The sequence below is a fragment of the Amia ocellicauda genome, chromosome 7 (genome assembly GCF_036373705.1).
Source record: "Amia ocellicauda isolate fAmiCal2 chromosome 7, fAmiCal2.hap1, whole genome shotgun sequence".
NCBI lineage: Eukaryota > Metazoa > Chordata > Actinopteri > Amiiformes > Amiidae > Amia > Amia ocellicauda.
The window spans coordinates 42,657,738-42,670,608 of NC_089856.1; the positions used below are offsets into that span (position 1 = coordinate 42,657,738).

General features: G+C 38.4%; 1 protein-coding gene across 4 annotated transcripts in view; it reads right to left on the reverse strand.

The window, feature by feature from the left end:
• Nucleotides 1–11,209, reverse strand: part of wdr33 (WD repeat domain 33) — a 36,235-nt gene extending 25,026 nt beyond the window's left edge. For 3 of the 4 annotated variants that reach the window (XM_066709756.1, XM_066709755.1, XM_066709752.1), the window contains exons 1-6: nt 11,007–11,209; nt 3,867–4,091; nt 3,681–3,749; nt 3,181–3,285; nt 2,712–2,807; nt 1,843–1,994 (exon numbers count right to left, since the gene is read on the reverse strand). In XM_066709756.1, the coding sequence (XP_066565853.1) occupies nt 1,843–1,994; nt 2,712–2,807; nt 3,181–3,285; nt 3,681–3,749; nt 3,867–4,070 (626 nt within the window). In that variant the 5' untranslated portion in view covers nt 4,071–4,091; nt 11,007–11,209. Of the gene's footprint in view, nt 1–1,842; nt 1,995–2,711; nt 2,808–3,180; nt 3,286–3,680; nt 3,750–3,866; nt 4,092–10,834; nt 10,987–11,006 lie in introns of those variants that run through there. The other variant, XM_066709754.1, reaches the window with a different exon arrangement.
• Between the last annotated feature and the right edge of the window lie 1,662 nt (nt 11,210–12,871).

Sequence of the window (12,871 nt, forward strand, 5' to 3'; positions counted from 1 at the left end):
TTTCAAGTCTTGGGGAATAGAGGACTAGTATTTTTTATTCCCCAATGTATTTGTTTACATTTGGAACATATTTGATGGCACATAAAATTAACACTCAATATTTAACTTTCCAGATCTATCACAGTGCTCTACGAATGCAATCTCAAAAAACATGTTTAAAAGCCTAAATTGTTATCTTCCAGCTGGAGTCAAGGGATATTTCCACTCCTATTCCATAATGTGTTGCAGCAGGGCAGTGACTTGCTTTAGAGCATAGAAGATAAAAGCTTTCTGAAACAAATACCATTTCCTGTAATTGCATTTTGTGTTCTTGTTTTTTCCTCCCCCTGCATTCTCTTTAAGGGCTGAGCTCCACTCCTTATCCCCCACAAACGATCCAACCAGGACCCAATACGATCTTCTGAAATCTACACTGCCTTGCATATGAAACATTCTGGCGTTTCACATACAAGCAGAACTGTGCAGATTTCAAAAACACAAACTAGGTACTGGCCATTGACAAGCCCAGGGCCCAGGGGCTGGAGAAGGTAAAATGTGCAACATGTAGGGATAAAACAGCACTTCACTATTACAGTATGAAATCACAGAGCTAGAGGAAAAGGGCTGTGATCAGATACAGGGGTATAAATGCCACCTTGGACCTCCCAATCTGATCTTGATGGGATTTCAATATAATGAACAAACCTGCTCTTTTGCATAGTCATACATTTTGAGTCAAGGCAGAAATATCCAGTACTTATACATAAATGTAACCACAAATGCTGGGGTGCAGTCCAGTTAGGCAGGGCCTGGGAGATCCAAACCAGGGTTTAACATTTCCGTTAAGGATGAGCAATCGTTTGAAAGAGTGGGGAACCCTTTCAAGACTGGGTTAAGGTGAAAATTATTCATAGAAAGTGCGTATGGCTTTAATTAAGGTGGGCAAGAGCAGATCCCCGTGCTGAAGGAACCACAAGATGCACAGGAGCAGTTTCAGTGTGTGCCACAGACGTTTTCAGACTTCGAAAAGTTTACAAAAATACATTTTTAGATACTATAAACTTGCAAAAAATAGGTAAGGGACTGTCAGTGAAGAAATCGGCATAAACCATTTGTTATGAACTTTGGGGAAAGTGCAAAACAAAACTATCCATAAGGATAATAAAAATAAAATAAAAAAGCTTTATTGCTGGTCAATGTGTACAAAGGCTTTGCACAACTAATATGTGTTAACCTCTGTCATCAAACCAACAGCATCTGTGGTAGGGGTATCAGGACATGGGGTATCTTATAGGCAGAACCTGGGATAATGGGATAATCATGATAAATGTGTGAGGGAAAGCAATGTCGTTGCATCAGCAACACATGGTCTTGATTTGGTTTTTCAAAGAGGAAAGAGAAATCTCTCCCGTGTTAAAGATATTCCCTCCAGCATTCCCTCACAGTGATCTGGGAACTGCTGTAAGCAAAGTAGGTCTCTTTATCCTTCCGTTTCATTTATTCAAAGTTTCTTCTTAAATTGATATATATTAATAAAAAAGGAATACTTTATTTGAAAAATGTAAAAACCTTTCTGTACACAGTAAGTATATGTTTATAAATAGGAAAATACATATAACCAGTAAATCAATGCAGTGTCGCAAACAGCACACACATACATCTCTATCTAGAGAAATTATACGGGACAAAACAGAGCAACATAGTGAAAAGGTGGAAACAACCGAAGAGAAGGTGCAAAGCAGGTGTAAAAACACTCCCATTTGGGCCGAACTCAGCCACTGCAGGCTTTTGCCCACGATACAGTAAGGTAACAATAAAAACGGGCTTTGATCAACTACAGAAAATGGTAGATTGGGTATAAACCTGGCCTCTCTAATCGCCTCCTTGTGCGCCTGGAACATCTTGACGTTGTTCATATTGGACTGCCAGTACTTCACGTAGCCGCCGTGGTCCGCCGTCAGCATCCACATGTCGTTGTGAGACCAGGTCATGGCTCGCACCGGGCTGTCGTGGGCCTGCAGGGAGCGAAGCAGTAGGGGAGGGCAGGTGAGACCGACAGAACCATATTTGAGCCTTCGAACCACCACCACCACCATCCAAAACAAGAGCTCCATTAAATAAGCTGGTGGCAAGCTGACCTTGGCAGGATGAAAGTCAATGCTGAAGACACCATCTAAGCACACTGAATGGCTTAAGACATGTATTACAGGTGGCAGATTGTAGTGCCATTTCTGAGAAACCCATACCAATATATTTTTTAATAAGGATAAAATGTTAAATACATCAATGAATTGTTATATTCAGTATTATACAGAGGATGTGAAAAGGCCAGTTACATATATTAAAGATATTTTTAAAATATAATCTAAGTGGATAAAAGCTGTAACACTCAAACTTGCATAATTAGAGAAAGTTTTCCCAGACTCTTTAGTATGATTAAAGATTTACAAGTGCCTGGCAGGGAGGTATACAGCATTTGCTTGTCAAATAAATAAAATACACTGTTGTAAGAGCACATAAAAAGTTCAAAGGTAATTTAGAGCAGAACATGTTGTACTGTTGCCTGGTGAACCTTTATTGCACAAGTACCCCCTGTGAGGAGGCTAAGGAATAGGGGGTAATCACATACACTTGGGAAAATATCCCTATACACTTATCACAATCCAGGTACCACTGAACAATACTGCAGGAATTATGGTGTGGCCGTTGTGCATGAAAGCAATCTGTGTTACCTGGAGAATGGTTTCAAAGTTAAAGGTGAGCCCATTCCACAGTGTGAACTCCCCACTGGAGGCCCCAGTGACCAGACGCCTGCCTTCTGGGGTCCACTGGCAAAGAGAGAGGGGGAAGAGACAGAATAAGGGGAGAAAGAGAGAAAGGGTTATTATTCTAAAAAAAAAAAAAAAACAACAACTGGCAAATGTACCGTGAAATGCAACAGGTCTTGGTTACTGCACTTTTAAATAAAGAGCTTTAAGAGTTTGCGTTGATAGCTTACACATGTACAAACCTACATACTCAGTTTTGTTTCTCCGCCAAATCTAATAAGTCGGCAAAAATGCATGCAAACAAATAGCACAACAGGAACACCAAAATACAATGGACATCTCCAATCCCCCAAAATTTAATTATACATTTTATACACACACATTTATATGGCGAGATCAAACCAAAAGCACATGACAAAGCAACATTGCTTACCCGTACTACAAACACAGGACATTTCACTTTGTTGGTGGAAGTCCTGACAAACTTAGTGGTAACTGCATTCATTGGGTTATTCAGCATGCCCATGGGAGGAACGAGCTGCGAGAGGAGACAAACTACTGTCAAAAAACAATCAATCAAAAACAGAAGAATGGCAATTCATTCTGTAGTGGAAATGAAAATGAAAAATAATATTGCAAAAATTAGAAACATAGCAGGTTCATTCATTTTAACCAGATAACCAGCTGAAGAAAAAAACCATCTATAGACGAACTGCACGGTTACATCTTTGCATTTATCAAATTGAATCCAGAACATTACAAACTTAAAGAGAAACATCCTTAGACACATGCAATGCACTTTTTGAAAAAAGAGCAACTCGTGGGCTGATGCCAAATAGATAAATAAAATAAGGAATTTAGTAACCGCTAATTGAGCACTAAGTAATGCCACTGTGGGGGTATGCTCAGTGACTCGTTATGACTCCAACTGACCTCATTGTAAAATCCCGCATCAGGCTGAATGGTCCTGAAATCCCTGTGATCTCGTTGCCAGAGACGGTTCTGCATTGAAAAGAGAAAACGTCAAAAGTTAAAGGGGTACCGCACTGTGGAAGAACAAACCTAAAGGGTTAAGAACTGCTTTTTGTGTTGCGTTTTTATTATAAAAAGGTTTAGAACCTCAAGGTGGCGGATGACCGAGGGGTTGTAGTCGATGGTCTTGCGGTTCACGGCCTTCCTCATGCGCTTGCCGTCGAAGGTCAGCTGCTGCATGGCCTGCTGCTGGGCGAAGTCGGGCCGCTTGTAGAACAGCTGCCGCGGCGCCTGGTGTTGGAACCGCGGCATGTGGAAGAACCGGGGCGGGGAGCCAATTTCAGTCGCCATGGCGGGTCCAGGTCAGCACACCTACGGGGGAAAACAAAAGGGGGCTCAGCAACTTTTTCCATCAAGTGAAAACTGCCCGGTATAGTAAGGAGCTGTATTTAAATGATCACCCCCCCCCCCCAATAATAGTACAATTGTTCCGTTTCTCCCTCCCACATCTACCCAACCCCTCCAAGGTCTACACATGCATGAGGCTGCCTCATTGCTTCTGTGATGGCATTACGGTTTAAATATCAGAAGCCTGGTCTGATCAAGTGAAAACAGAAGGTCTATGAGAATAATCAGTGCTTTCATCCAGTTCCATTTACAAGGTCAGACCAATTCCTGCAACAAAATCCTGGCATTTGGCAAATCTGGCAACAGACTGCGGTTCAGTTTTATTTATTTTTTCTAAATAAAAATAAATTGCATTTGGAAACCAAATGTGCACTTAAACCTAGCTGTAGCAGAGATTTAGAGCTCTACATAACTTAGTAATTTCAGAGTTACACATTTGCAACCCATCTCTTTGGGGTGAACCACAGCCACTGAGATCAACAAACAAGAACTGCATTACCATTACACAATCCACATTATAAAACTATTATCCACGTTTGAGAATTTCATAATTTCACCAGTGTGTGAATATGTATATTTAAGTTGAAAATAAAAAAACCTCAGGAACTGCTGAAAGAATCAAGTTATTGCAAAGCCGCATGTTAATAGATTCATTTTTAAGATGATCAACAAAAACACAAGAACATAAATTACAACTTTGACAGAAATCCAATTCACAGTTGCAAAAGGACTTAAATATACAAGTTAGATTTAACAGTTAAAGCTAACAGTACAACCCTGCAGCGGTTGTTTGCTAGTGTAGAGAGGCTAAAAGACCTTACAGTGAGTGTAAACTATATATACAACCATCAGAACACCTGAAGCATGTGGTTCTATATGCAATACACCCAATCAATTCAACTCTCTCAGCTAACTCAAGCTCAGTTTAACTGTACAATTGTACAAAATGTAAATTAATCCTAAAATCCTATTTATGAAAAAGAGTATATGATGCACATCTGTAGGTTTCTATCCTGGCTATACAGGTTCAAGTTCTGACTTGCACTGTTTCAGTAGTAGTCAAACTGAAACCATGAAACCACTCTTAAAAATAGTAAAAAAATTAAAATAAAAATTCCCTCAAACTGGTCAGGTGACTTTAAAGGGATTAACATAGCAAAGATTACATGAGACTTTGACCGCCTAATTTTTTAACTGAGCGAGTCCAAGATCAAGGAAGGCACACTAACGCTCCGAGCAGTACCTCTCAGTCATGGCGAAGTCATTACTAAATTAAAATCGGACATGGAACCCCCCCCCCCCGACACAAATTTGCCAATGAATAGGCACTACACCTCAGACAATGAAATCTAACAAAATGGGTAATTGAGAACTGTAGCAACAACAACACCTGAAGGAGAAAATGTTTATCTATAAAAACAAATCTATGCTCTGGCTGGGATTTCAGGACAAGAAAAAGAAAGGGATCAAGTATAATTAATTTTGAATTAGCTGTAGAGTAAGAGCTTTGGTGTAAGAATGCTCTGGTTTTCACTAGTTCACACACAAACCCATACTGAGGGCTGGATAGGGTAATAGTGAGTCCAAGGGATGGTGCACCTTAAATTGTCTTAAAGATATAGAATTGCCAATTTCCGGTTTAGCTGAGACATTTATCAAATAAAACCTTAAATAAAACAAACCAGCAGGTATCTCTGGATGTGATTTATAGACCTTGCTTTGATATCAGATTACCTGCACTCTGTGTAAGCTTTTGTTTTTTTATTATTACATTGGAACTGAATCAGATAAGCCCTATAATCACATTCCTGCTTAAAAAGCACACACCTTTTAATAAAGCATTAGCTAGACAAGAACACAAGACTGTGGACAACTTCAAAATAATGTAAGGTGAGATGTTGCCACAGACAGGTAGAAGCTGTTTGAAAGCCAAGTAGCCTAAAAGGTTTCATGACCAGGGTGTCATTATCCAAAAGTTAAACAAAAAAGGACAGGTTCAAAGTCATGTAAAATATCCAGGGGGGTAATTTACTTATTGCTACAGCATGGAAACAATTCAGCAAGCAAAAAATTGCTGCTGTTGAGAATTTGTATTTAGATCGTACACATCAGCAGACTTGCTCATACCACACATTGAGAATTTTAGATCACCATTTTTAAGTTAACAGAAGAAAATAACCAAATCAGATTAAGAATTTAAAATCTGTATTAAACTATCAGAAAATGTATTTGAAAAAAGCAGCTTCATAATCATGAGTCAAGAAGATGTTGAATAGAATAAGTGTTTTCATTTATCATAGTTAACTGGGAAGAAACTCCAGATGCAACAGGATTTTAAATAAAGCAGATTTATTTTGGGTCAAATTTGACCATTGAATGTTTGGTCATCGGTGCTATGCACAGCCGATTAAAACGTGCAAGGGGTTCCAAAAAATATTGAACATTCTAAAGATTATATTTGACACTTTCCCTGAATGAACAGCAAGAGGTTCAAGTCCACATGATTGTTTTTCCAAGCACTGTGCATTTCTGGTACAGAGCTGTGTTTCTCTTGCTTCCTTTCCAATACCAGAGCAGCTGCAACACTGGCCCAGCCCCCAATTTCTGAACTTGTGGCAAACCAGACCATTCTCTGTAGCTCCTCACCTGCTGCAGGAGGTTCCACAGGTATTGTGGGATAGTATGTTTTTTTTTTTTTTTAAAGCATGAACATTTGTTTGGGGTACATGTAAGCATGTATATTCATATTATAGAAAAAAGAAAAATCAGTAAGCATGTATAGATAGTAATTTAACGTTTGAATTAAATGTTAAGACAAGAACATTCTTTAATGTGGAAAAATAAAGCAGCATTATTTGCTTCATAAATTAAGTCATCAGTATCATCACCTATCAATATATTGACAATCCATGCTACTAACTCAGAGGGATGTAAACAATGGAAGAAAATCGTAGGTGTGCAACATATAACATCTGCAGCACAAATAGGGAATTATGTTTTTTTTTTTTTTCTTCTTTACACCTTCCATAAGTGCACGTTTAAAACTAAATAAACTGCACAAACTAAGTGAATTATCCTTAAAATGCTATACAATGATCTTACAGAGATTGCTGATCGTGCTGCAACATTACATCATACTAACCACTGCAGCCTAATCCATTTAAGATTGAAGGGGGATTGAAGGCATTTTCTACAATGCAGTTTACTTCCTTTTGCATTTTAATAGCATAACTACAATATAGTCTTTGTTGTTTTATCACTGAGCTGTAAGACACTTTAACAGAATTTCATAGCGGACAAGAAAACTGCTGTGAATGCTTATAATTACAAACATGAGCAGCTACTGCAGGTGTAGTGTCAGTTGAATCTGTGTAAGGCAGATGCATGCAGCATTGCAGTTTGTGAAAACGCAGGTAGATCACAATTCCCTGAAGGGGCTGCAGTCATCCTCAGGGACTCATACAGAATAGAACAAACCTGGCAAGACCATAACGTCACAGTAAAGCAACAGGAACACAGCCTTAATTAAAAATCAAAGCTGAATACGATATACCAGTGAGAGTTACACTTACTATTATGGAAAAAGAACTACAAAAAGCATAGCCCTGCTGTTATCAAAGCATGGTGTGGATTTGATTCGATAGTCAGGTATTTACTCTTTCTTCTGCAACCAGACACCCAATTCAAAATACATTTAGACACTTTAAATACTGAAGTTGGTCAATCAGTTCATATATTCCCACAGGTTATAAACTACATGTAGTACTTTAATTTCAATGCCAGGTCAGTGAGATGACCATTAAATTATATAAGCTATTAAGATATAAATAAGACATGAACCATGCAGGGATTCAAATCTGTGCAATAATTTTACTAACTAAAAATGTCAAAGTACAAAATACAGGTGAGTTATTTCAGTGAAGCAGGAGTATTACCAAGAATGCAATACAGGACAGCACCACTGCACAGATGTCAATGCAAAAATCAATGACACTACTATTACTACACTTTACTTATAGCAACCATAGTTCTACATATTGCCATGTGTAGTAGAAGAGCAATACTTTATACATTTTATATGAATAGCTACCTAATAGGAGAGGTACAGTGTGCAGATGTTAAAACAGAAAGCACAATTAATCCTTATCACCAACAGATGTGTTTTAATGCTTAAACTGAGTGAAGAATAAACTGCAGACCACTTTAAGGAAATCAAGAGTTGCAGTCTCGAGTTTACACACACCATCTTAAGATAGTTCAATCAACCTAAGCAAACATTTCATAAACTAATTACAAAAGGAGGGTTTCAAATGATGTGTGTAAATACTGTCAACTACTACATAAGCTTCATTCTGAGGTCTGACAATTGCTTTCCTTCCTACAAATTCTCTGCAGTGCCACTACTATTGCAGAGCGGCACGTGCCTTCGGATCCTCGACTGAGCAGTGAAGTCCACTCTGTATGAAAGGGTCACCACAAGAGATGTCCCAGGACTGCAAACAAACTAAGGAGCAGGCGTTGCAGATCATTTAAAGAGCTCCACTTTCATCATTAAAGTCACACTCAAAACTACTGTAAGTGTGGAACCAAATTGTGTGCGTCATGTCCACTATTAACAAAAGAAAATAAGGATATAAAGATTGTAGGGGCTACAAAGGTCTACATAAGTGATAAAGTCCCACATCTGAAATTGATAAATCTAGAATTTAGAACAGAATGCAATTTTGAAATGTTGATAAAAGGTTTAAAACTTTAAGCATTAATTTCCCTTTAATGAGAATAACGTTCACACATGGGGAAAATGTGAGTTTTATACAGTGGCCCTGAACTGCAAAAAAAAAAAAAAAGACTCAAACATCAGGATAGAAACAGAAATCTGAAAAAAAAAGAAGCTGATTCTCAGAGCAGAAATGACCTCATCGGAAGAGCTGGAGCAAAGGGAAGCTGAAAGTATAAGCCTCTGGTGAATATTTCACATAAATTCCTTTTTAAGTGTACAATAATGAATTAATGTTGTTCCCTTTCCTCCAGTGCCAGTTTATTGGTGATGCAATTTACACCCAGAGAATCAACTTCCACTTTGATCCGATTTTTGTTTAGGTTCTTGTTATCCTTTTTGTTTTCAAACTGGTTTTGCACTTGAGGGCCACCATAGTTTTAACTCAAATACTAATCATCACTACTATACAACTTCCCATAAAGGGAGTGCATAAGTATTTTACAGTACTAACCACATAAACCTTTATTTATGTAAAGCAACGAGAGAAGAAAAACATTTAGGGTATTTGTGAGTAAGTATGGGTGGATACATAGGAAAATAATTTACAAATGGTACAAAACATTTGAAGGAAAACTGCTTGGAGGAAATCCATCTATAAAAAGGTGAACATATAATACCACAGAACTAAACATGTCTTTAGAAAATGTTTAACTATGTACGATATCCTTAGATTTCCTAAATTCAATGCCAAGCAGGAGGTTGTGTGAGCCCTACTCAGAAACACTACAGTATATGGCTGGGGTGGCACTAGACCAATCTACTAAGTAAAACAATAGTGAACTGAGAGAATAGGTAGATCTATGCAACATTTCTTAGACACCCTTATCCAGGGTGACTTAGGGTTACAATCACACAATCACTATATATATATATATATACACACACACACACACAATTACACATTAATGCAGCTGGTTTTAACTGGAAAAAGCTATGTAAAGTACCTTGTTCAAAGGCACAACAGCAAAACACTATCCAATAAGTTATAATTCATTATAAATGAGTAGCACAGCCACTACCTGAGCAAAATAAAACCCTGATATGTCAATGCATTTGAATACTACCTGATCTCACTAATTTAAACAATACACACACACTGGGCCTAAGCATGTGCTATCCTACTGTAAAAAGCATCACTGACATACTATCTTATGTTAATTTTCATATTTTCTAGACTTGCTGGTCCCCCGAGGTTTATTCAGAATTCAATTAATATGAATTCGATATTACAAATATTGTATTGAGGATTTATTTTTGTTTATGTTCAGCTATGACGTAAATTCCCATCTGAAATTCCACAGGTTCATGTAATCAACCAGTTCAAAGGACCTGACGTTGTAAGTAGCTTTAATATTGCACGGTGCGCAAGGGAGCCGCTCTTTCACTCCAGCGTGCAGAGTAGGATTTCCTCACGCTTTGCCACCTGTGGAAATGAGTGAGATTGTATAACTCTCATCCGTGTCTAATGCAAACGCGCACACGAGTGTATGAAATAATAAATGTCACGCACGAATAAGAGGTTTTTACACAATAGAGTTAAATCCGCTTATCTGATTAATAAAGGGACGCATATTCCAGGAAGCACGTCTACCAAAGATGCCAATAGAGCACCAAGGGATCCCACAAAGTAACTGCAGCAAAATGCAAGAAATCCCCCCAAGCGGACCCACGCATGCTTAGCTGAATTTAACCCACGACGCCTGAACGGCACACATTCAATTCATCCACATCGTCAGGATGCATCACGCCAGGGTTTGGATTCAAGAGCAAGACCGGTTTAGTCTGAGCCGTGTTTTCGCGGTGGCGGGGTATTAGTACCAGGTTAAAGGCGAGAAAACACCCTGTACATTAACAACACACATCGATGCCAGCAAACACGCGAGTTGGTCGGACAAAAATAGATCTACATCACATGTATTTTGTGTACCTGTAAATTATTAAGGCTTTACACCACGGGTACCCAGCGTGCTGTCGCCCTCCTCGACTTCCCTCACAGAGAAACGCTGTTGTTTATTCTCTGAAATGGCAATTTAAATGGCGCCGGGCCCAAGTTGGACTGTGCTTTCTTGTGCGCCTCGCCGCAGTCCTACACCACTCACCCACTATATATCCAGTCGTGTCCACGGGCGGATTCCCACACCCTTCCCCCTGCTAACCGAGCTCCCCTCTCGGTGAAGTGGCCCTTTTGGACGCGGTATTGTAGAAGTTTCTCGGCCTCTTTCTCTCCGCGTTTTTTTCCCCTTCTCTTAATTACCGAAAGGCCTCCATCTCGTTGCTCGGTGCGCCTGCGCCGTATGACGTCAAGACGCACGCGGCGGGAGAAAGTGACGCTATCACGCACGCAAGTGTTCGGCAACGGCAGTCTCAAAATACTGAACAGGATTTGAACCATTTACTAAACCCTTCCAAAAAAGAAAAGTTTAAAATTATAATATAACTATAATGTAATTCATATTTTATTTAATTATAACGTGAATGTTGAGTGATCATTTTCGGTAACACTATAACTGCGTGTGGAATATCAATTTAAGAACTTGGTGCTAGATTTACTTAACATGTTTCCACCATATTAGTGAGGGGAAATCAACCCAGTTCTAAAAGACCAAGGTCCTGCAGTTTTTAAGTGTATTTTAATTACCGATTGATACATAGTATAGTTTTCAAATTATAAGTTATTATCCATGGGAAAGTATTTAGACATCATTGTGCTCTCTATAAATTTGACAACCATGTTAGAGATTGTAACATAGACTAATAATGGGACATAGTAAACCCTGAAGGTGCCCAGAATTAAGCCATAAAGTCCCTCAGAAATGTCTGGATAGATACCACTCAGTGTAATGTTAGCACATTCCTTTTAACTCCTGAGTGAAATCCACATATTCAGTATAATCACTTTGAATAACTTGTGGTAAATCAATTTCCCAGCAACAGTTTCCCAGAAAGAAAATGCAGGTGAAAATACACACTTTATTTTTAATACAATCGATATTGTATCCATCAGTAGCATAACTTAAAAAATAACCAAATAGATTTCTAAATACAAAATGTTTAGTATGAATGAAAAGGCCCGAACTTCCACCCAAAAGCATTTGAATTACTTTAAAGTCAAATGTGACCATGTTTTGTGGATGGATGAAACAGAAAATTAACTTTTTGGATACACAGATCAGCAATATATATTGATGCAAAACAAAATATTCTAAGCTTATATTGAGAATTAAATCATATCCCCCATGAAATATGGATGCAGATCGAATTTGCTTTGCGACTCTTTGCATCCTTGTTCTGATACCCATAGTAAACGGATGAATGGATCCCAAAATATACCAGGATATTTTAGCCAAACAACCTGACATTATCTCTATAAAGGATATCAAGCATGGTTGCAAATCAAATCCCAAGCACTCATCCAAGCCTATGACCAAATTGTAATGGGAGTGCATCAATGTTCTTTGCCTTCACATTCCTCAGACCTCAATCCAACAAACAATTTGCGGTATGAACTGCAGAAAACAAGAAACAAACAAACAAATAACAAAAACAAACCACATAACCTTGAGGAGTTGGAGGGGTTCTGTGTGGAGGAATGTTCAAACATTGTTCCTGAGAAAAGGACCACCCGATACATATGGTATCAACCATTGAATGGACATTATCAGCCATTATCAGTCCCATTTGAATGAGCAGATTCTCAAAATACTGATTTATATTGTCTGAATAAATTGTAGCATTGCTTATTTAGAATGATCTGTAAATGTTGTATGCTATTGATGCATACTAACAGAAACAGAAAAATACACCTGCATCATCTGGCTAATGCACTTCCTGTCATGAGGTGGCAATAGCTGATTATTCCATATAGTGAGACTTTCCAGGATTATGGAAATTATTATTATTATTAATATTAAAACCAATCTCTCTCTCTTACTATTATTCTCCATTTGTTACTGATTAAGCACCA